Below are 25208 nucleotides of genomic sequence, written 5' to 3'. Positions count from 1 at the left end.
CTTTCAGATTACGGTATTGCCCGCGCGCCTCCAGCTTGGCTTTGAGTTGCCATCAAATAAATCACGCTGCACCTGACATTTGCGTAGGTGCAGCACTGACAGCGCGCGTGGAGAAGGCTTGCAGAGTTGAAGTGGGTTATCAAAATATACCCTGTGGTGGGCAATGTATTGGTGACATGTTTTCACAAGCCTTCATCCTTCAAGAGCACATCCGCTTGCTGGAGCAGCGCTCTGATTCGCGATTGGGTGCCAGTTCCAAGTAGGACATGAGCCTAGTATGGGCCGTGAAGAGACGGTAAGGCGCACTGCTTCGTGTGGTGTCAGTCTACCGGCGAGTTATTTACAGCGCCAGGTCATCAGCACACTGTTCACCGCAGCGCTGGTGAGGAAGCGTGGAGCACACCGTCTACCGCAGTACTGGTGAGGAAGCGCGGAGCACACCGCCCACCGCAGTACTGGTGAGGAAGCGCGGAGCACACCGCCCACAGCAGTACTGGTGAGGAAGCGCGGAGCACACCGCCCACCGCAGTACTGGTGAGGAAGAGCGGAGCGCACTGTCCACCGCAGTACTGGTGAGGAAGCGCGGAGCACACTGTCCACCGCGGTACTGGTGAGGAAGCGCGGAGCACACCGCCCACCGCGGTACTGGTGAGGAAGCGCGGAGCACACCGCCCATCGCAGTACTGGTGAGGAAGAGCGGAGCACACCGTCCACCGCAGTACTGGTGAGGAAGCGCGGTTGCTGTCCTTCGCTGTCAGACGGAGCCGTCACGATCGGGGGCCGTTATGTAACTGCACTTCTGGGCATGAGGCCCGAACGGTCTGCATATGGGTGCGTATGCTGGTCGGAGTGGGCGGCAAACATCATAGCAACGGAAGTTGAATGGGTCGGGTATTTTAGTCCCAGATTAGGAGCCCTGGATGAGATTTGTGAATGCAATTGCAGAGGTGCTCTGCGGGATTATAAATGCTGCCAAACAGGTGACTTGCCGCACCCGACAGTAGCAGCAACGATGCCCAGCGGCAGCGATTCGTTTCGTGGAATTCCTTAACTTAAGCACCGATGTCAGCGTACATTTATGAAACAGCCAACGGCAGGTACAATCTCATCCCCGACAGCGACCAGGTCCTTCGATGGTTTTATGTGCTACACATGTATCATGTCAGCAAGATATGTGCAGACATTTTCAGAAAGCGGACGGCTCATGCAGAAGAGAGAAATAGAAGAGAGGAGAAAAAGTGGGGCAGGGGAGTGATGCGGCAGCAGACGAGTCGAGTAACATCCAACAGTCTGTTCAGCTCGAACTGGGGAGTTTAAAGCCATGAGCAGACCAGCGCGGGGGCTGAGTGATACTGCAATTCAACACCTGCACCTGGCGCTCAGGTGGACACTGCGGGACATAGTTCGCACGGTGGCGATACTCGCCGCTGTGCCGGTGGATTTGCCTGATGCGTGCAGTTACTTTGACCAGAGTCGTGCGCCGGTCGGCAGCTCGGGACGCGGGGTGCAATGTGGAAAAGAGCGACACTGCCGACGCTGCGCGGACGGTGGCGGCACGTACGGGGGCGAGCGGAAGACCGTGGACACCGACCAACAAAACAGATAGACAGGCAGACAGACGGACGGACGGACAGGCACACACAGAGGAAGAGAACGACTAAAAGTGTAAGCCCTAACTGTGTGTGTCGTGGTTGGGCGTACATGTCTGCTGCAGCTGGAGGTGCCGGCCGCCGCCGGCCCCACCCGTGCCGCCGCCGTAACCCGGCGGCACCGTTTCCGAAGCCATCACCGAGTTGAGCACCTCCAGCTTTCGCTGCAGCTCGCCCGCATCGCAGTCCATCATGTCTGGAACGGACCAGGACAGCGGTCGTTAGCCCGCTGAAGAGCTCTCACAAACGACGGCAGAGCTCGGCGACTGCCTCGAGCCGATATGGCTGCAACAGACCGATAGAACTGGCAAGGCTCCAAAATGGCCGACATGATTATAACGTCCGCGGCCGACTGACAACAAACGCAGCGGCGCCCGACTGACAAGGGTAACAAAGTCTGAGATGACTGACGCAGATGACACTGGGCTGACCGATTGACGTGAGTAACAGAGCCTAAGGTGATTAACAAAGATGACACTGGGGTGGCCGACTGACATGAGTTACAGAGCCTGAGGTGATTGACACAGATGACACTGGGGTGGCCGACTGTCAAGGGGAACAGAGCCTGAGACGATTGACACAGATGACACTGGGGTGACCGACTGTCAAATACAACAGAGCCTGAGACGATTGACACAGATGACACTGGAGTGACCGATTGGCATGACAGACAGAGCGGCTACTGAACGGCGTGCCTCACTCAGACGTCACAGGCTGAGAGTCAGCCGCAACTGATCAGCAAGCGTGATACAGCGAGAGCAAGCGGCTCGGTATCGGGGTCGTGCGGCGGGCTGTGCTCGACCGAGCTCCGCTGCCGGCCGGGGAAGGACACGGTGGGATCGAGCGTCGACTCACTCACCGAATGGCACCTCGAAGCGGCAGTCCAGCAGCGCCTGGTCTCCGGTGGGCCCCCGCGTGCCAACTACCTCGCCGTTGTTCATCACTAGCTCGGCGTCCAGTGGGAACCACTGTCCCAGCCCCTCCTGCCGACCGAGCGCCAAAGGTCAGCGGCGCCGCGCCACCAATCAAAAGGTCATATCGGCAGCGAGAGCGGACGCCCGGGCGTCGGCATCGCCTCCGCAGATGGATACGTCCGCAGTTTTTGTGCACTGCCGCCGGGGCTCCGAACGACTGGTTATCGGGAGGACGCGATCGGAGACATTTGAGAAGTGTGGTGCGCCACCAGGGGCTATTGATCTGTTGGCACGGCTTATGTACGGCCCTAGTTGTAGGATGGAGGCAGTAGACCCACAGATACGTTCCATACAAACTTTCCCTCGTCAATGGAGAGGCTTGTGTGATGGAGAGTGATAGAAAGCCTCTGGATTTTCTTCCCCCTTTTCGACTGAACTTTATTGTACAGAATGCAAACTATGAACCCAGGCTGCAATTTCATGCTGTTATTCTATGCGGCTTCATGTGTGCTGTATGGTGCATACTGGTTTCCTGAAAATGGTAAGCTTTTCAAACTTTTGCATTTTCACGTGCATGAACGGCAAGCATACTCAACATATATATAAGCACATACCGAAAAGCATTAGAAGCCGATACGCCCTGCTGCATTTCATCATTTATATGAAGTAAAATATTTCGTTGTCTCCATCAGCGATGCTTTAACTTAACCTCGGCCGGAGGTCTAAGACAACCGTCCCCGGCCGAGGGAAGTTGACTTTTCCCTGGGATCTCCAACTTTCAGACGTTGCACAAGACAAACAAACGTACCTTTGCAAAGATCTTGTTAAAGCATGAAGAATGCACACCAATTTTTGTTTTACTTTGAGTCAAATTTGAGGCCACCAGACGTCACGAAATGGAAATAACGGTTGTTCTGGAAAATGCGGGTAGAAATATATATATATATATATATATATATATATATATACATATACATTAATTCGTCAAGACGGATATTGAACCATAAAACAAAGAAATTCAGAGTTCACCTCGACCATGCGAGTGAGGTTAGGTCATGTCACCGTTCAAATTTAGTCTACCAGCAGCCTGCAAGAACAGCACCTTTCTGTTTTTCTCACATTGTGCTTCTGACTAAATTCATTTTGTGAAGTGCAGCTATGGGAAAAACATCCCAGATACAGAAACGCTTTCTTAAGTTTAACTAGAGGTCAACTGAGGTCAACTATGGCCAAAGTCATGAACCATCCAAGTGCGAAAATTGAAGTACCAACCGGGTTTCAATGACCGATGCAATGATTTTATGTGGTCAACAATAGTGTGTAGTGCGTCTACAGGTACTCAAGATCGCATAGCTCTTGCATAGCTCTACAAAGTACACAGTTTTTTCGACGCTTGACAATTGATTTGTACAAACCGATGACAGACACGTTGGTACTTGAAATTATGCGTTGTCAAATTCATAAACACAATACACGCGTTGCACTCGTTCATTTAACCTCTTCCCCACTGACGACGGCGGTTATTGACCGCATATGACTTCATATGACCTTGAATGTCTGCACGTGACTTCATTGTGCATCATAATGATATCGTACCATGTTTTCAGTGGAATATTCTAATTCTGTGTCCCGAGTTACTTCATTTAGCTGCCTATTTTCAGCTCAGCATGTAATTTGCAGAAGAAACCCATAGAGTTAGGTCAAGATATAGGCCAATTACATGTGCTTTGTAGTCATATGATGGCTGTGCATGTCAGTAAGTACCTGTTTCCTGATATGCAAACATCAAAACTACACAAAAATGGGTGCAAATTTGAACAAAACACAAGCTTATAGCAAAAGTTGACCTCACCCTAAGTTACTCAACCTGCATGTTTTGAAAACTCTGAAATAACCAAACTGTAGGCATTCTCACGCTCTATTGCTATGCAAGTTGAGGCAATGGCAAATAACGCACACAAAATGTATGCGTGGTGAAAGCTTTTTGAAAGTTGACTTCTTTGACCTGGCTTAGGCCACTGACCTTGGCAGATTAAGCTTCAAATTTGCAAAAAGGCTAGATTCAGCAAAAACGGTAAATTTGGTGCTGCTGCGCGAGCTAGGTTTTGAGCTGTGATCGAAAACCGTTTCTGGAAAGTCAAGTTCCCCGGCCAGCGCGGGGAAGCTGACCACGCCACTTTGTGTTTTAAATCGGTCATCGGAAGCAGGAGCGCAAGGACCTTGAATGCTGTCGGTGAATGATTTGCTCAAAGAAACGCACATCACCTTGAAGGCTAGTACTGTCCTACTGGACCAACAAAGGTCGCAAACGCTCCTGAGTGCGCGTTTCAGTTGTCCATGGTGACGCAGCAATGCCGGGTTAGCCGGCAAGGGACCAGAACATAAATAGGGCCAGTGCCACCGAGTTGCGAACGTGTCTGCAAACACCGCAGGCGCCTGCTCGCTCCGCATGCTTGACGTACATGATGCATCACTGAGCCCGGAATGCAGGCAAAGTGCTAATCGTGCGTTCGTAGGATGCATCTATCACTCCTGTCACAGTGACCTCAACCACAGCCACCACTGACGTCATTTATGGAGCCATTAGTCCTAGCAAACTATGGAATAATTGGACCTACCAAACACAAATTTCTCGTTGACCTGTCTCTGATGGCACCTGCATTACCACCAAACCTCCGCCAAATCATTACGGCATAAAGACAAACTCCCTGCCAAAATAAATATGCCACACGAAGACGGAACTCTATAACCTTCTACACCTTTAACAAAGGATGTCTTTTTGATGCACCAAAACCCTCTAAATATAATAAAAGTGCGTTGGGTCGCTTTCCTCACGATTCTTTCCTATTGGGCAATCCCGCATTCCTAAAGCCGCACTGCAATCATTGAATACCGAACTGTCCCACCCCAATGCTCAAAGGGCGGTTCCAAAACGCATAGCTCTGAGATTTATCTACGCCTGCGGGCACGGCACCAAAGCACGCCGCTGGGGATTGGCTGGACATCTGCGCTCGCCGCGCGACGCCAACCAGTGCAGCTGCAGCACCTGTCTAGGCCATGTATGAGCTGTCTGCGCCAAACCTTTGTCAGGCTGTTTTGAACGAGAATTGAAGACTTCTTGGCAGCTGACCGTCCCCAGAGATGGAGTCACCGCCGCAGCGCATGCTAAGAGCAGCCAGCCGGGTCGGCATGCCAGCTGCCTTCCCTCCAGCCCGGACCGCTGGGCTCGCCTGCGAAGCTCGCATCACGCGCTCTGCTGGCCCGGTCTCGGGCGGATGGACGGCGGCCGCTGCCGACGGCCACTGACGGCCCGGAGCGACCTTAGGGCGGACCGGGGCGCAGAGGTGGCCGACCGGAGCCGGCGCCGGCCGCGCCGCGCCGACCGAGCCCCTCCCCCCTCTCCCACCCTTCCGCAGCGCGCACTCTCGGCCCCGCGTCCCACTCGCACGCCGCGTCGGTCGGCCGCCCGCCCCCCCCCCCCCCTCCCCCGTTCCGTTCCGCTCCCCCGAGGCGGGGCGGAGGAGGATGGCCTCGGCGCCGCCGCCGGCCGGTCGCGGTGAGCCGCCGGCCTCCGGCGGTCCTCCTCTCCGGGTCGGTTAGGCCGGCAGTGGTGGTCGCACCAATTGTTCATTATCCGCCGACGGTGGCGGCGGCCGTCTGGCCAGCTGATCGGGCCTATCGATGGGGCGAATCGACCGGCTGGGGTCGGCCCCTCGCTCTCCGACCGCTTTCCCCCACTCTGCCACTCCCTGTTCGGTATCAGCAGAGCTCTGTCTCCATTGCTCTCCCCCGCGGTCTCTCGTAGGCTCAGCCTGCTTTATCAGTTATCCTCCTCCCTCTCTCCCACACTGCTCGCCACCGCGGTCTCTCGTAGGCTCAGCCTGCTTTATCAGTTATCCTCCTCCCTCTCTCCCACACTGCTCGCCACCGCGGTCTCTCGTAGGCTCAGCCTGCTTTATCAGTTATCCTCCTCCCTCTCTCCCACACTGCTCGCCACCGCGGTCTCTCGTAGGCTCAGCCTGCTTTATCAGTTATCCTCCTCCCTCTCTCCCACGCTGCTCGCCACCGCGGTCTCTCGTAGGCTCAGCCTGCTTTATCAGTTATCCTCCTCCCTCTCTCCCACGCTGCTCGCCACCGCGGTCTCTCGTAGGCTCAGCCTGCTTTATCAGTTATCCTCCTCCCTCTCTCCCACGCTGCTCTCCCGGTCTCTCGTAGGCTCAGCCTGCTTTATCAGTTATCCTCCTCCCTCTCTCCCACGCTGCTCTCCCGCGGGCTCTCGTAGGCTCAGCCTGCTTTATCAGTTATCCTCCTCCCTCTCTCCCACACTGCTCTCCCCCGCGTGTCTCTCGTAGGGCCTCAGCTGCTTTATCAGTTATCCTCCTCCTCCCTCTCTCCCACACTGCTCGCCACCCGCGGTCTCTCGTAGGCCTCAGCCTGCTTTATCAGTTATCCTCCTCCCTCTCTCCACACTGCTCGCCACCGCGGTCCTCCGTAGGCTCAGCCTGCTGTATCAGTTATCCTCCTCCCTCTCTCTCTCCCACACTGCTCGCCACCGCGGGTCTCTCGTAGGCTCAAGCCTCTTTATCAGTTATCTCCTCCTCTCTCCCACCACTGCTCGCCACCGCGGTCTCTCGTAGGCTCAGCCTGCTTTATCCAGTTATCCTCTCCCTCTTTCTCCACATCTCTCCCCGCGGTCTCTCGTAGGTCAGCCTGCGTTATCAGTTAGCCTCCTCCCCTATCCCACCGTGCTCTCCCCGCGGTCTTCGTAGGCTCAGCCTGCTTTATCATTACCTCTTCCCTCTCTCCCACACTGTTCTCGCCACCGCGGTTCTCGTAGGCTCAGCCTGCTTTATCAGTTATCCTCCTCCCTCTCTCCCACACTGCTCGCCACCGCGGTCTCTCGTAGGCTCAGCCTGCTTTATCAGTTATCCTCCTCCCTCTCTCCCACACTGCTCGCCACCGCGGTCTCTCGTAGGCTCAGCCTGCTTTATCAGTTATCCTCCTCCCTCTCTCCCACGCTGCTCGCCACCGCTATCCCCGTGACAACGCGTCACGTCGCCGTTGGCTGACCCCGTTTGTGTGCCGATGTATGGCGACCGGCCACCCCACGACCTCCCATCGGTGGCCCAATTCCAGAAGGAGACAACCAGCTGTGAGACCGAGGCTGCGCCCACTCAGACCCGGTCGGGGCAGCTGTTCGGCACTGTGCTCTAAGAGCAGGCGCTGATCGCCCGCTGGCGACAGCTTCTGTTCCGGGGACTCACGAAAGTCTCGCTGCTGGTCGAAGTGGGAAGTCTTGTTCAGATTCACAGATGGGGCAACTTCGTGCAATTGGCGTGCGTGTTTCATGATTTATTTAAACATCTATCATCATGTTCGCGACCCTGCAGGTGTTTTTTCCTATCGTTGGCTTCACATTTGCGCACTCGTAAACACACCAGTTTGTCACCTCTCTAAGATAGCGCTCATGCACACACTGGCTAGGCCCCTTTATGATAACGCAAGCTGTCGTCCAGGCCTGCCAACGGCCGCCGGCGTCACTCGGCATTGGCGGGTCTCTCCGCGGCAGACCAACAGAGCACTGCAGCTGCGGCTACCGTGCGCAGCTGTCTGCCCCTCGGCCCACACAGGGCCGGTCGGCGGGCGGCGGCGGCGGCGGAGAGGGTCGCTGGCGCCCGCCCAGCCCCCCCCCCCCTCCCCCCGCTCCCCTCCCACCCTCTCCATCCGACGAGAGAGCACCGACGTGGGCGTCAGAGGAGGAGCGGTGGTGCGGTTATGGTGGACAGTGTACCGCTCGGGGCCCGACGGTCTGACGTGTGGGACTCGGCGCACGCACTGAAACATGACTAAACGTCACAGTGCACGCTGGTGTAATGATTGATGGCGCGGCGTGATGGCCGGAAGCGCAGCACAGGCGGCATACTCTGATGGCAGGTGCTGCTCATGTCGCTGGTAATGGCGGTGTGATGGCCGGAAGCGCAGCACAGGCGGCATACTCTGATGGCAGGTGCTGCTCATGTCGCTGGTAATGGCGGTGTGATGGCCGGAAGCGCAGCACAGTCAGCATACTCTGATGGCAGGTGCTGCTCATGTAGCTGGTAATGGCGGTGTGATGGTCGGAAGCGCAGCACAGGCGGCATACTCTGATGGCAGGTGCTGCTCATGTCGCTGGTAATGGCGGTGTGATGGTCGGAAGCGCAGCACAGGCGGCATACTCTGATGGCAGGTGCTGCTCATGTAGCTGGTAATGGCGGTGTGACGGTCGGAAGCGCAGCACAGTCAGCGTACTCTGATGGCAGGTGCTGCTCATGTCGTTGGTAATGGCGGTGTGATGGCCGGAAGCGCAGCACAGTCAGCGTACTCTGATGGCAGGTGCTGCTCATGTCGTTGGTGATGAGTCGGAAAAAAGTCGGAGCTGTGGTAATGTTCATTTTTAGAAATCTGACCTACAACTCAGCGAGGGCGGCTCCGGGCAGTTCAGCAGTTCTGCCTACATATAAGTTTAGGCTAAGATCTTGACCTCGCGCCCCAGCGGCACAATCCAGGTCAAAAACAGGGTTTGGGACGATGACGTGACCACTTCAGCCCGGTCTTCTCAGCTTGCTGGAAGCTGACCGTTAAGACGGACCACATTATCTCCGTTTCTGAAACTTAAAATGCCTGCCACACACTTGCCAACGCCTCTTAACAGGCATAACAGAAAAATCAGTCAGCACGAAGAAAGGTTATGCGGGTTTACACATATTCGAAGTCATAGCTCTACCACATAATCTAACTTTTAATGCCATTCGGAATTGTCTACGGCATTTATCACGTTCATTAGACTCTGCTCTCTTCTGTGTTTCCAGCGTTTGAAGTCGACCTTTTCGGGATCCGGTCCCTGTTAGGCAGAGATAGTTGTGGTCCTAGTCCGAGGGCACCGATGTTTCCCAAACACCAAGCACTGCGCTCACGGAGCCAGATTTACGTTAAGGGTCGCGGAACCTTTTACGTGTCGTAAAGGCGGTGATGCCGACGCCAGTGGTTAACATTTCCCCGCGTTGAAAAGGAAATATGGACACCATTCGCGTAATTTGAACCCACGTAGTGTCGTGGCCGTAAACGAGCTCACAGTGCTGGCATTTTACTTTGGAACGCGACATATACCCTGGTCATTGAAGCGGCTGGTGCCAGTTTTTCAACTTTCTCCATGCAAGCCTTTAAGAGGGAACATGTTTGAGTGACCTGGTGCAGTATAAATAAGATCAGTTATTAAAAACACAGGACGAAGGAGCCCTACGATAAAAAGCAGAATGCGGACAAATTTGACTCAGTGTTTTCGGATTCCTGAAAGCAGCCCCAGCCTAGCGATGGTCCAGTTTAGGTCCCATTCACTCAGCGCCGACCCACCCTGAAGAGATTTGCAATTGGGCGATTTGTCACCGCCCCTTCGCCAACAGTGCAGACCATGCGCACAACACCTGCGGCTGATCACTGTTCACAGCTGGAGGGCAGCGTCGGCGCTCAAACTTCACCGCCGTTGAAATGTGCAGCCAACTCGGCATACACAGTACACCGTGTGGCAGTTGCTCCACCAAGATACATCGCAGCGTATTTGATCCGTGTTCGAGTAACTTTTAGGGCCGCTTCCAGCACTGTATCCACTTGTAATAGCCAGGTATCCACTTGATTGTTTGGCTGGCCAGTCCTTCCTGAGAACGTACCCGGAACCTAGCCAACTGGACAGACACGGTGAGATCCTTGGACCGGAGTGGAAATCTCTTGACACTTGGAAAGAGACGTGCGTCACTACAGTGATTCCTCCTGTCACCACAATGACACAGCAGGCTTCTCTGATGCCGCGGCGACCCCCCCCCCCCCCTGCCCTCCCTCTCAGGCTTTGCAGTGATGGCTTCCAACATGGTGTTGATGTTCCTCTGACGCAGCAGTGACATAGTCTCTGACGCTGCCTTGTCGTTTCTGACACACCAACGTCAGGTGACATCCCTGACACTACAGCGTCGTCCCTGACACACCAATGTCAGCTGACATCCATGACACTACAGCGTCGTCTCTGAAACACCAGCGTCAGCTGACATCCCTGACACTACAGCGTCATCCCTGACACTGCACACTAACGTCAAGTGACACTAACACACACTACACACTAACGTCAGCTGGCACTCTGACACCACAGCGTCGTCTCCAACACACTAACGTCAGGTGACATCCCTGGCACCACAGCATCGTCTTTGACACACCAACGTCAGCTGGCATCCTGACACCACAGCGTCGTCTCTGACACACTAACGCCAGCTGACACCCCTGACACTACAGCGTCGTCCCGACACACCAACGTCAGCTGACACCCCTGACACTGCCGCGGTGGCTTCTGGCGCACAGCACCAGTGTCGTCTTCAGGGCCGCGATGGCGACGTTGGCGGCCGGCCCCTCGGCCCGAGCGTTCACAATCGGCCGCTTCCGTGAGCGAATGCTGGGGTCGATCGCGCTGTGGGCAGCCGGCGTTAATCCCGGCGGCCGGCCCGGCCCTGGACAGCACGTGAGCGTCCCCCCCCCCCCCTGCCCTCCCAGCGGGTCCAGAACAGTAACGAGCTGACTGCATTGCAGAGCCACTGTTCAGCAGGGCCGAGTCTTTGACCGAGCTCACTGACCGTGAGCTGTGGCTTTATTGTGAAAAGTGTGTCGTTGACACGTCCGCCGCTGGCGTGCCTGAATGCAAATACTGAAGAACGCCACTGCCATGCCCGTCCTCGCTGAAGTGCTAATTAGGAGGCGTTATCCCATGGAGCTGCTTGCCGTTGTAATATCTGGACCTCCGTGCAAAAGGTAGCCATTAGTTAACGACGCCTTCATAAGAGCAAACGCCCATAACATCCAAATGCCGGATGCTCGGTTTCAAACGGACTACATAGCATGGGGCTTTTTGGCAATAGCAATTTTGTCTTTTTATCAAATGTATTTACATACAGGATACTCCTATATGTTTCAGGGACGCCAGTCAAAGTGTGCTTCAGGCAATAGTTGTACTGAGAGCAAGCGCAGGTGTTCGGAACTGGGAGCACTTTCCGTAACAACTTGTTGCGGTGCATCAACGAGTTGATTGGGGTGAGCAGGTCTCTATTTCCCGTGCGTTCAGTCGCAAGATTCTTCCAAGTCGTCTCCCAAAGCGGAGTTGGTCGGTCAGTGCCAGCAAAGTACCCTACACTCTGCCTGTTGTCAGCTACTGTGAAGCACGTCATGGGGTTCCCGACTGTCAGCCACGATTTGAGGTTCACCAGACTACGCAAGTCCGCTGCTAGCGTGCTCTACGACCGGCGACTCGTTGCCTGGTGCATTGCATCGCCACCATCTACGCATCGCGCAAGCAACACCGGCTGCTAACGCAGCATTGACGTCTGATACCTGCATGCGTTGAAAGCCGAGTAAGGTGCGGAAGTCCCGCTTGTTAGGGGGTTTAGTGCCTTGCTAACAGGGTGCCAGACCCTGCGTTACTGGTACGGTGATCTAGAACCGGTCTAACCAGTCCACAGTTGACTGGGGCGATGTGTGTTCAGGAAGTGACCCTCTCGGTGCATTTGCACTATGCTAGGCTGTAAGGTCCCAATCTCAGCTGCTAAGACGACTGTCTACCCGGAGCGAACAACAGTAGCATGTTGCCGACCTCCATACCTGATAATATCATTCCAAACCAGACCCCTCTACCTCTAGCAAACGCTGTCTACACCGGACGGGGCGTACGCACGGTACCTTGTTACCCCGGCGACTGCTCCTAACGAGGCGTCTACTGGGGGCGTGACGTGTCACCGGCTCTCACTGCCGCCGCTGGAAATGAACCGGGCCGGTTACCCGCGCGACGGCTCCGCCTCCTCTCGACCCGAGCGCGGCCCGACACACTGAGATGGTGACCGTGACTGGCGCGCGGGAACAGGCGCGAGCAGTGCGCTCAGGCTCGACCGCCGCTGTGGGGACCGGCGGTAGGCGGAGGCGCGCCGGGTCCGCAGCCTCCGCTGCGGTCCAGCCACCCACGCCGCCGGCCGGGCCGAGCCAGGTCGCAGATGCACCGAACAACGCCGCGCGCAGCAATGAGGCCCGGGGGACGTTGCGGCCTCATTAATCCCGCGGACGCCGTCCCGCTCAGAGGGCAGTTCAGGACACGGGCCTGGCGCGGCCAGGCAGCATGGTCTGCACAAGCCCACGGACGCCGTCCCGCTCAGAGGGCAGTTCAGGACACGGGCCTGGCGCGGCCAGGCAGCATGGTCTGCACAAACCCACGGACGCCGTCCCGCTCAGAGGGCAGTTCAGGACACGGACCTGGCGCGGCCAGGCAGCATGGTCTGCACAAGCCCACGGACGCCATCCCGCTCAGAGGGCAGTTCAGGACACGGACCTGGCGCGGCCAGGCAGCTTGGTCTGCACAAACTGTGGCCTGCACAGACTGCACTCCAGGGGGTGAACTAGTCGCGACTCGCTGCAGAGAAAGCCAGATCCACGCGCCACGCACGTGGCGAGGCGGGCGCTGGCGCCAGCTGATCTGATTCACGCAGGAATGCTGGAGGTCGTGAAAGACGCGTTTACTATTCACTTTGGCTCCGCGTGCTAATGGACCACAGATCAATCATGCAGTAAGCATGGTGCACCATGGGGCACGCCACTGTTGGTTCGTATGCTTTAGAACAAATATCTTGCATTTATTCGACAGGACCTTCAGTACCTCAAACATTAAGTACAGGGCCCCCAGACCTCCAGTCCCTGAAAGAGCCTTCAATATCCTGAACTGGGAAGGCCTGGCAGCCCCATCTCATCTTAGTTATGAGACGAAATAAACTTCCTACGGACGTACCAAGCCCATTACTAGATTATCCCTATAGTTCTGATCAAAACGCAAAGAGCTTTGGGAACCGTGACTTTGCGTGGGTCAAGCATGGTCAGGAGTAAAATCAAGAACAGTGCTTCCTTACGACTGCAGTACCTATGTCGAGCATTGTGTTCATTATGTGGCAAAAGATCCTCAACTATATGATGACGGGACGTAGTTGCTGTTTTATCAACTTTGATTGGGGCAGGAAAGTGAGACGCAGCCCGTGACACCGTCAACAGGCGCTCGGCCGTCACTGAGTGCAGCTGCGGTCCGGTAAGGTCCCCTGCTACAGCCCACAGGTGACCGTGAGATGGTCGCCAGTGGACAGGCAGGATTCGCTCGCTGCTCAGTCGGAGCAGGTGAGAGGGCGGGGGGGGGGGGGGGGGGCTCAAATCGAGGCCAGCCTGACGCCGCGGAGGCGAGTCCCACACGAGCTGCGCGCGGCCGCTCTCGCCATCGGCGATGTAAGCGGCGACACCGCCGGCCTGGCACCATTTGGCCGCGAACTGACGTATGAAATTGAAGCAGACGACCTCAAACAGCTCGATGGCAGGGGACCCCAGCAACTCCAGATTTTTCAACACTTTTCAAGACAGGAACACACTGGCGTCGAGAGACAGGTTATTCATTTTGGTTTGAAATAAATCCAGCAATCATTATCCCCTATAATTGTTACATTCGTTACGCCACAACTATAATTTTTAGTTAACTTATTACATAGTATGGGAACCTGATATTCATGTAGCACTTTCTTAACAAGATAAGCTTTCTTTATTGATAAGATATCTTCTGAATTGCAGCCAATACAATGAGGTGGTAGAAACCAAAGTGACGCTGGAAGCTTTGGCCAGTTTTGGGTTTTAACTTCTAACTGTAATGGACTCGTTATAACTCACTGCGATCGTATATGTGATACAACCAAGTATTTCACCAACTGTGATGCATGTCCACCGCCCGCACCACCTGTACAAATTGACTAATCAAAGTACTGCGTCAAAACAGCTTTACAATCCTGCACGTGTAGTACCCTGTTAGACCCAGGCAAACGACGATAAGCAAGGATTTCATAGGCGCTCAAAAGGGATAGCCTCGTCAAAAGACATCAACGCACCGCTGTGCTGATCGGTTGTCGACAGGTCACTGTCAGCTGGAGACAGGCTGAACGCCGTCGGCTGGTGGAGCTCACTCACCTCGTTTGAGTACTGGACGTCCACTAGTGGCAACCACGTGTAGCCGAGCGCCTTGTCCCACAGCAGGCCCTTGCTCCAGACCTCGACCAGCAGGCCGGTGTCCATTTGCTCGGTCTCACTGCGCGGCACGAGACGACACGGTCACGCGGAGCCTCCGCCGGCCGCCATCGGCTCCGCTTGCGACGCGGGCAGCCGGTGACGGCTTGTCGCAGCGCCCTCGCCACGTCCAGGACTGTGTCAGGTGTTATAGTCACGCCACGTCCGGGCCCGTGTCAGGTGTTACAGTCACGCCACGTCCGGGTCCGTTTCAGGTGTTACGGCCGCGCCAAGTCCAGGTCCGTGTCAGGGGTTACAGTCACGCCACGTCTAGGGCCGTGTCAGGTGTCACAGCCACGCCACGTCCAGAGTCGTGCCAGGTGTCAGGTGTTACAGCCGCGCCACGTCCAGAGTCGTGCCAGGTGTCTGGTGTTACAGCCGCGCCACGTCTAGGGCCGTGAGTGTGCGCTTGAGCTGAAGTTTCGAATTCGCAGCGTTCTAACAAATTCAAACATGTTTGATTTTTGCGAGTTTTTGAACCGACAAAGCAAGGATTTAAACCCTAGAAACTAGGCTTAGAATCCAAACACTGCTGTCGAACCTTGGAAGCTATCATTTGAAAGTGCAAATAAAGACACTAAAATATTATTTATGCTCATATCTTTATATAAACTAGATGCAACACACATGTGTCTGTCCATGTCGAACGGATTCGTCGATGCCACGTTTTTATATAGTATATAGATTATTGCCAAACTCAGTTGCTATGGTTACTGGTGTTTCCTTGCGACCACTATGTTTCGCTGTTTACTGTACCATTAGAAATGACCAATTGTATAAGCATTGAAAACAGTCGGCCAGAAATCAATAAAATCAGTTAACAAATTCTATACGGAGTGTTCCAAAATTGTTTGGGTTTTAAACTGAAAAACAATCTTGAAGACCTTTTCGCGCTGTTCAAAATCCTTCCCCTCTTAAGACCTAAACCCCCTCCCCCCAGTTTCTGACCGGCACGCCAGCGGAAATGAGGAAAGATATATCGCGGGGAGTGTTTCAAAGTTACCTTGGCATTCATGACGTCATAATGACGTTATTTAAATCCTGCCATTCCATAAGCCATGCGGCGATCGAGGCCAAGAAAAATACAGTTGTCGAGGCGTTCATATCTGGAGTTCGTGAGCGCGACTTCCAGATATAACCACCGTCCAATGGCTCTCAATCAATGTTGTGCAAGGTACGATGACATTATCAAACCATGACGTATCGAGAAGCATATTTACCAGAGAACTATGCTGTCTAGAGCCCCCTTTTCCATTTAAAAAGTATACCAATATCCATATGTGAGCTTGTTTAATTATATCTGATGCTTGCTTCATTATCTTCAAATGTGAAATGTTCCCTTTAATTACACGACATCAGAGTGCTGGGATATCGATGCAGATATTCGGATATATTGTGCCTATCCGAATATGTGCCAATCCCGAATCCGAATCACGGCTGCAAGCCTCCCAAACCAGATTCGAATATGAAATTGCAGCGAGTCCTCAGCTTTAATGTGCATGGTCCGATGTGCACCTGTTAGTTACGTGCATCTGTTAGTTACGGATGGCTGTCAGCCGCGTAGCGGACTTAAAACCGCGTTTTCAAGTACGTTGGAAGCTGTCGCAGCTTATCTGAAGCCAAAATCGAATCACGGTGGTGATGCACTCCTGCATGTTACACATAGCTCACGCTGGCGATGGACGGGGGTGTAACCTCCATGGTGTGACGGCACAGTAGAAGCGACTTACAACAGGAAGTCTTGCTCCCAGCAGGGCTCGGCTCCCTTGACAGTGACCGTCGTTGATTTGACATGCTGCAATTTCAGGGTGACGTACGTGCTGAGCTGGTTTGCTGAAACAGGTCGCCAGGTTACTGCAGGCTGAAATCAAGTCTGCGTGCGAAGTTGCGAAGGTCTGGTATGGTAGGAATGCTTGGCATCCGCGTACAACACATCCTTTTGAATTATCGTTGCCTTTTGCCAATTAACAGGGTGTAGCATGAAGTTTTAGCCACGTTGTGATAAGAAAGTCCCATCATCCATCACAGTTCATTATCACCAACACCACCACTACCACAAATACCACCATTACCTCCACCACCACCTCCACCTCCACCACCCCCACCACCAACCCCACCACCACCACCACCACCACCACCACCACCATCATCATCGTCATCATCATCATCATCATCATTATCATCATCGTGCGACATCGAAAACGGCGTCGCCGCACAATATCTGTTAACTGCAGATGGAATCGCAATTTGTTGGACTTATCAATCGATGTATCCTCGACAGCGGTGTTATGACTTACAACTCGTTTCGAAAGGTTACTTCTTCGGGCGCTGTGGGTTATCGGTCCTGAGAAGGACCTAAGGTGTTTGGTGTATAACCATGTCTGATTTCGATTCAGCAGATAAAGTCCTATCTGTCGTCCAATAGAAGCTAAAAATGACGTCATTTCATCTAAAAGAGGAGACGCCATGGAGCTTCTTTTAACAGACGTCCTGGAGCTGCTCACGTGCTGAGTCACCACAGCCTTCCAATTAGACATCCAAGAATGCCAACGGATGGAACGATTGACAATGAACTCACCGTTGTGTCTAGTGATTGCCAACATTTAGATGCAGTACCCGCTCATGCGCACGCAGCGCTTGAAACGGCACCATGCGCGCCAGCAGCGTGACTTCAGCACGCTGACGACACGCTCGTCCCCGGACAACACCAGGCGACGCTACCACATTCCCGGATGACGTCATCGGTCAGCGCACGCCGATCGGGCTCACCGCAGAGGAAGAGACAAACTAGGCGTTGCTGCTCCTCGACGCAGGGGTGGAAAGGACTGAGAACGTATTCGCCACATCAGTGCAGCGTAAGTCAACAGCAGTCGGTCGGTGCCGTCGCTTCGAGTCCCACCACCCGGATCATGTCGTCCTACCACCCGGATCATGTCGAGACAGGAATCGCCAGGGGCCTACAACATCGCGCGCTGCACCCATCGTCGCGATGGCGAGGCCGGACAAGGAAGAAAAAGGAGGGACATCTCGCTGAGACATTCCAAAGAAACAGCTGCGACGCGACAGCATCACTTCCTTACAGCAGAGACCTGTCGGAGGATCTCCGAAAAATCTGTGAAGGTAGCAACGTCGGAGCAATTTCCAGAAGCGACGCGCCACTTCCGCCAATCTTTACCACGGTCAGACCACTGACATCTACGGATAACAGGAAGAACTGAATGCAACATCCCCTGCAGCTATCGAAGATAATAAAAAGGCAACACATGTTGCCCAACATCAATCAGACTGAAGGAGATCACAGAGGGAACCAGATGGGTGAAAAAGCGGCACGGCAAGTACGACGGCAAGTACGACATGGAGTACGTCATTGACAGAAAAACGCACTGAAAAATACAATTTTCAGGTTTTGCAACATTTCCACAGGCCAGCAAACGGAGTTTCCAACGCGTCACTAGCTGTCCTCCCAATAATGAGGCGGTTGTAATGTACGCGCATGAATCACGAGATCGTGGTTTCGATGTTTGGACCATTGAAAACTTTCGATGTTGTGATGCACACATGAGTATAGCAAACATCATCAGGTGCCTTTCAGAACTAACCAACACCGGACAACGACTGGAGGAGTAACCGGCCCAAACTTTATGCAGACACCATCACCACTGACGAGACCATGGTCTGCATAATCATTCCATCTGTGCTAACACCTCGCTCCAACCATTCCACACGGGCATTAAATGTTTTGGCTGTGTATGCCTAAGCATAACTCAACGAACTCTTCAACGGCATAATGAATGTAGCACTGCAACCTTGTAGTGCTGGAACTTTCTTCTGGTGCGTTTAATGAGATGCGCAGGCAGCAATCACACTTACATGGGTGTATGAATGCATGGCATCGACAATGATAACACCAACTTGGAAATCAAATTAAATCATGGCAGGACAATGACACAACCTAAACAAACGGGGAAAGAGTGGATATTTTTGTGACTTTATTCATTATCGAAATCATTTTCTCAAGCATGGATGCCCTCTTACCTTGCGGTCCGATGAACTTTGCACGTTTAACTGAAACAGAAAGTCATTCAGTAAATAACAAAACACACAAAGGCCAGTCGTGAATACATAATACGATAGTGCCCTCTGGGGTAATTGCACTGAGAACTGTCAGAATCAAGTTATGAGGTATTTTTGTTTGCAATAAAGCTACCAGTCGGCTATAATCTAAGCGAGGCGGTCGGCGCTGGATTCCCTCCGCCCGACCTCATCTCATCGGTCTTGACTCTAGATTTGCGTTCCACCTGCTGAACCAAACTACCTCTGACTGTCATATCAAGAATATCGCACTGAACGGGAGAGGAGCGATTATATACAAACAAGACACCTTTTTGGCTATGGCAGCGGATCGCTCTGGTGTTGATGCCATCATGTCTCCCTAGTCAACAAGCATCGAGATGCTCTTGTCTACAGTTGTTCCTATTGAGCCCATGAATATTCTTGATTGTTGCTTTGAACTATTTAAGAGAAGACCATAACAATGTTCAACTTGCGATGACCCACGCCAGCTGAACAGATCCACCCATAGGAATGCGGCCGATGACCCGTACATTCTAAACTAAGCTCTGAGTGAATGTGCTGAAGCACAAAATAATTGGATATGTGAGAGAGGGCATTAATGCTGATGCTTTGGGAACAAAGTGCATTTCTTCTACCAAAGTGACACTCATCATGCCACGGAATGCGAGTCTTTTTAGAGAGTCGCGACACGCAAGGAATATTTTAATGACAAGGCCGTTTTCGTCAAGAAATTTCATAGCACCCACGGTATTAACCAATTTATTGGTAAACTCCATGAAAAGAATCGAAAATGCCATAGACACCACAACCCCCTGTACGAGACCAAGTGCGCGCTGTGAAATTGCTTTTTGGAGTGACCGATCTACGTTTTTGCGTAGCCGTGTTCGAAGGACACGCGAATATTGCACGGAGCTAAGGAAACTTCACACCAACAACTATCTGCCATGAAAACGTAAACATTTTAGCACGGTCAGCAATCATTAAGGTGCATATACCTCTAAGATTTTAAACAAGTATAGGTAGATGAGATATTTCCTTCGTGTTTAGGTGCCGGTCTGAGATTTATTTTCATCCAGTGCACCAAATGGATTTCACAAAAATCACTTTAGGTACACACGCTTTACGACTTTAAAAATAATAGATGTAGATTTCACACCTTATGTCCTTATGCTGGGTCCCGCACTCGAAATATTGCCAAAACAAGGACATGTACGCTATGTAATCTTAGATACTCATGGCTTTATTTGTAGGGCAATCCAAAAGGGTGCTAGATTGCCGCAAGGCATCTCTAAGCCCCACGGAGTGACTGCTTTAATTTCGAATCCCTCAGTCCGTACAATATGGGCGTTGAAGAGGGGCCCCAGTTGACCTGCCATGCATTAGTACAGCCCTTAATATGGCGGCCCGGGGTTGTTAGATATCAGTGGATTTTACACATGTGCTAGGGGAGATTCTGGCGGCGCACGTGTGGATTATCAGATGGCGGTGCCCTTTGAAATGGGAGTGTTATCTATGACCAAACACATTCACTGCAGGAAAGGACACTTAAACCGGGTGCAGGGACGCTGAGAACAATACTATCCTCAACGGTGCCCTATTCTCCGAGCAAAGGTCAGTGCTCTACAAAATGTGAAAAGCTAACATACGCTCGGTTGGGGGCCTTTCCCAAGTTTTCCAAAATAACTTCCGACCAAGTTTCATATAGCTGTGGGCAGTTGACCAGGATATCTTTTGATATACACAATTGGATGTAAGACGAGTAAACATTCACGACAAAAAATAATGGAGCTAATCAGAATTATTAAGGTAAAAGCTGGCTCCGTGGGATGTAAGAGTATTTGGACATCGGTTTGGAGTTCAAAATTGATTAAGTTTTTTTTACCCGAAAGCCACAACCTCGCAAATATCACGATTTGTTGCAAGAGAGTTTAAAAATGCGCACACGCTGCATAACAGCAGCAACTAAACAAACAAATTATGTTACTACGTCGGACATTAATGCCCAACATACAAATATATTGAAAGATCATCAGAAAGCCGCATAATTACACCAGCTGCCTGCCATTCAAACTGCCCAACAGGCAGGTGGTATCCGCGAGTCACGCGACTGAAATGATCGTCATTGATGCTAAAATGGATAATCCTGTTCTGCCTACAAGCAAAACGTACCTGCCGCTATATCTCTTCCGTGCGTGATGTCATGTTGAACGGTAACGTGCAGCAGGGTGGGCAGTTTCTACCCCCCCCCCCTCCCCAATGATGTCTAGAGGCTCAGTGGTGGGCGGCTTCTGCCCCCCTCCCCTCCCCAATGATGTTTAGAGGGTAAGTGATGCGTTTTCGTTCCGAAAAACGTAAAAATGTAAACGCTATATAAGTGTATAATGTGGTTACTGTTTGCTTAAAAGAGATGCATCAGTAGTGTAACACTAGAGCGTAACAAGGGGGCACAGAAGCGTACCCCGGTTGTCGAGAGGGCGAGAAGACCACCTTTATATGACACGCAGTTTTGCTGAAAGCAAAATTCGTTCATTCCTTCCCTGCCTTGGAACCATCCTGCATCATGATATCAAATATTGCTTGCATATACTTCAACGACATACCTACTGCACATAAACCACCAATGAGGCTCTAATGACCAAATGAACAGCTGGTCATTTGGCGCCATGTGCGCCCGTCACGCCGCATTGTCATGCCTTGTCGCCTCTGGCGCTCAACGTCTGGTAAATGTGACAATAATACATGTAAAAGGCAATCTGTGTAACAGGGCAATCAATAATGATATACAATAATCTGATGTGATATCTAATAGCATGTAATAATAAATGAATGATGACATATAATAATGTATGACTATATATATATATATGTGTATATATATTCATATATATATATAAATATATATATATATATATATATATATATATATATATATATTTACATATATATATATATATAATCTGTGTAATAATGCAATCAATAATAAGGTGATCAGCATGGCCTTGAGACGGGCGTGTATACGTCTCCCGCATTCGGAAGCTCTTATACTTGGTTGCACAACCCTCCTTTTTGACTGCTCTGACATGCCCGCCGCCATAATCTTACATTCAATGGGTGCCAGTGTATACTTTACGGGCGTGACTTCTGTTCGGACTGCCAGTAACCTGACAATAGGTAGCGGACAGCCATGATGGCGCAGACATGTACACTGACGGGAGCACAACACATGTCGAGCTGCCAGTGACCTGACAATAGGTAGCGGACGGCCATGATGGCGCAGACATGTACACTGACGGGAACACGACACATGTCGAGCTGCCAGTGACCTGACAATAGGTAGCGGACGGCCATGATGACGCAGACATGTACACTGACGGGAGCACGACACGTGTCGAGCTGCCAGTGACCTGGCAATAGGTAGCGGACGGCCATGATGACGCAGACATGTGCATTGACGGGAGCACGACACATTTCGGCAGAGTTACGTCTCGAAGTCAAGCCCTTGAACTGCCCTTGCTCACTGTTTTTCTTCGAAAAAGAAAAACGGTGGGCTCTCGTGAAGGGAACTGTCCACAGGGAGGTATATAGCCTCTAGCCGGCTAAGATGCAGTGTTCACCATCCCTCGTCACTCGACCGTGACCAACCCCTAGAGCATCCAAACTGGCTCTGAGAACCGGCCCTTAAGCGCGGGAGGAGCCGGACATTAAGTCCGCGAGCACGGCGAGGGCAGACATAGCACCCTCCCTCTGCTGAGAAGTGAGCACGGTGAGGGCAGACATAGCACCCTCCCTCTGCTGAGAAGTGAGCACGGCGAGGGCAGACATAGCACCCTCCCTCTGCTGAGAAGTGAGCACGGCGAGAGCAGACATAGCACCCTCCCTCGGAGGAAACGTGAGCACGGCGAGGGCAGACATAGCATCCTCCCTCAGCTGAGAAGTGAACACGGCGAGGGCAGACATAGCACCCTCCCTCAGCTGAGAAGTGAACACGGCGAGGGCAGACATAGCACCCTCCCTCTGCTGAGAAGTGAACACGGCGAGGGCAGACATAGCACCCTCCCTCAGCTGAGACCATGATGCGACTAGCGCTGGTCTCTCTGGACGTCGAGGCGGAGAACCATATCACCTGAGCTTCGAATAGCACGCTGAGCAGGCACGTGCTGACGGCCGCATCTCTGTCAATGTCACACCGAGCGGAGACCCAATGACGGTCCTCGTCACCTGCCACGCTGAGCAGGAACATGCTGACAGCCTCACTTCCTCACCTGTCACGCCGAGCAGGGACACGCTGACGACTTCTCTTCCCCTGCCCGCCGAGCAGGGACACACTGACGGTCGCTCTTCACCTGTCACGCCGAACAGGGACATGCTCACGCCTTTTCTCCTTCCATGCTCATCGAACAGGGACCCATTGACGGCCTCTCTTCACCTGTCACGCCGAGCAGTGACATGCTGATGGCCCCTCTCCTCAACCGTCACGCCGAGCAGGGACACACTGACGGCCTCTCTTCACCTGCCACGCCGAGCAGTGACATGCTGATGGCCTTCTCTCCTTACCTGCCACGCCGAGCAGGGACATGCCGACGGCCTTCCCTTTTTACCTGTCACGCTAAGCATGGACATGCTGGTGCTCTTCTCTTCTTACCTGTCATGTTAAGCAGGGACACGGTCGCGGCTTTCTCTCCTTACCTGTCACGCTGAGCAGGGACATGCTGATGGCTGATGCCAGGCATGCGACGCCGGCGTGCCGGCCGCGCTCTCACGCTGCCGGCTGTCACCGGGCCGGACCGTCACACTGACGGCTGTCACCGGGCCGAACCGTCACACTGACGGCTGTCACCGGGCCGGACCGTCACACTGACGGCTGTCACGCCGACGGCTGTGCACGGGCGGCCGCCGCCAGAGCCACCTGCACGCCCGAGGCGACGCGGCACGTCTGAGCTCTGCCGCCTTGCGCGCCGCTCACGCTATCGATTCCAGGCGCCGGCGCCGCCGTACAATGGTGGGGCGGCAATCGATGCGGCGCAGCCCGGCGGCGCCGGCGGCTCGGCGCGGGCGCCGCGACCTGCCCCGCGCCCAGGTGCGCCGCGAGCGCCGCAAGTCAGTCAAGGGCGGCCGCATGCGGGCCGCACGCCGCCGCGGCCTTGGCCGGCGCGGACGGGCCGCCGGCGCGCCGCCGCACGTCGAGAGCGACGCGGCGGCAGCGGGCGCGCCGGAGTCGGCCACCGAGCACGGCGAGCGACTGGGATCGAGCGAGATCGACCGAGCGCAGGCAGATAATGGAGGGTCGGACGCTGAGAGTGACCCGCCGAAGCCGCGCTCTCCGCACGCTGCCCGTGACACGGCCGGCGAGCCCCCGCCCGTGACGTCCGGCGGACACCCGCCGCGAGACACTCGCAGACGTCACGTGACCGCTGCTGCGAGCGGACCGACGGCCGGAGGGGAACGCTCCCGCGTGGCGTGACGCGAGGCATCGATACGGCGTCCCCCTCCCCCCTCCGAACGCTATCGGCAGCTCGAGCTGATGGCCTTGGCCACGAGCGGAGCGCCGCGACCGCGCCGCGTCCCTGCCGAACCGACGCCACCCCCGACCCGCAGCGCGCGAGGCGCACTTCCGCGCGGAAGGAGCAACTGGGGCGCGCGGAAGAGCGGCGCGAGTGCGCCTCGCCCATCAGGGGAGGTTGAGCGCACAGGAAGCGGCGAGCACCGGCCAGGTTATGGCAATGTCCGGCGACGAAGCCGTACAAGTTTCAACGAGGAAGACAGGATGCGGACTTCGTGAAGCACGGCTGCTTAGCACGCGCCAAAAGCCTTGCCTCCACCGACCACGAGGCGCGACGCACTGCAGAAGCAGGCATGAAAATGCGATGCAAACTTATGGATGTGGTATTTACAAGTGCCTGAAGTTGACTTATTCCAAAGTGGTGGTTATGATGCCTGTATGTCATGCATCCATCCTCTCTTGTGTCCATATCACTGCGCGACATTTGCCTCTGCCACAGCTAGCTGCACCAGTAACCAGATCGAAAAAGGGGAACCAGAGCCAGAACTTGCAACATATAGACAATGGAGCGCTCAAAGTGCAGGCGAGTACCCGTACCACCACCACTGCCGCCGAGGTCGATCACAAGGCCCGCAGATAACACGACCCCAGATAAAAGTGCAATAACATCCCAGCACAGCAAGGTCATGTCACTTGGTAGCGTTAATAGGGAGCACGATATGCGGTGCTTGCGCCTCAGCTCGTATCTTGCGCGGACAAGCGTCCCTGTTCAGCGGCGCGGACAGAAATTTCACACCTGCGCCCATTGTCCGCAAAGGTCCGAGACAGTCCAGATGCTGGCCAGCGACCGTTCGCTGAAATCCGAGACAGTCCAGGTGCTGGCTGTCCCGCCAGCGGTCGTTCGGTGAGATCCGAGGCAGTCCAAAT

The 25208-nt window shown here is 53.8% G+C and overlaps 1 protein-coding gene across 1 annotated transcript in view; it reads right to left on the bottom strand.

Annotated features, from left to right (window-relative positions):
- Positions 1-23684, bottom strand: part of LOC119103162 (phorbol ester/diacylglycerol-binding protein unc-13) — a 37476-nt gene extending 13792 nt beyond the window's left edge. The window contains exons 1-6 of the mRNA XM_037226612.1: positions 23468-23684; positions 18743-18772; positions 16438-16540; positions 14612-14729; positions 2509-2632; positions 1702-1845 (exon numbers count right to left, since the gene is read on the bottom strand). Coding sequence (XP_037082507.1) covers positions 1702-1845; positions 2509-2632; positions 14612-14729; positions 16438-16540; positions 18743-18772; positions 23468-23489 — 541 coding nt within the window. The 5' untranslated portion in view covers positions 23490-23684. The remainder of the gene's footprint in view (positions 1-1701; positions 1846-2508; positions 2633-14611; positions 14730-16437; positions 16541-18742; positions 18773-23467) is intronic.
- Between the last annotated feature and the right edge of the window lie 1524 nt (positions 23685-25208).

This window comes from Pollicipes pollicipes, unplaced genomic scaffold (assembly GCF_011947565.3).
Source record: "Pollicipes pollicipes isolate AB1234 unplaced genomic scaffold, Ppol_2.1 Scaffold_5724;HRSCAF=6776_pilon_pilon_pilon, whole genome shotgun sequence".
NCBI lineage: Eukaryota > Metazoa > Arthropoda > Thecostraca > Pollicipedomorpha > Pollicipedidae > Pollicipes > Pollicipes pollicipes.
The sequence above is the reverse complement of the archived record's forward strand: the minus strand, read 5'-3'. Positions and strand labels throughout refer to the sequence as shown.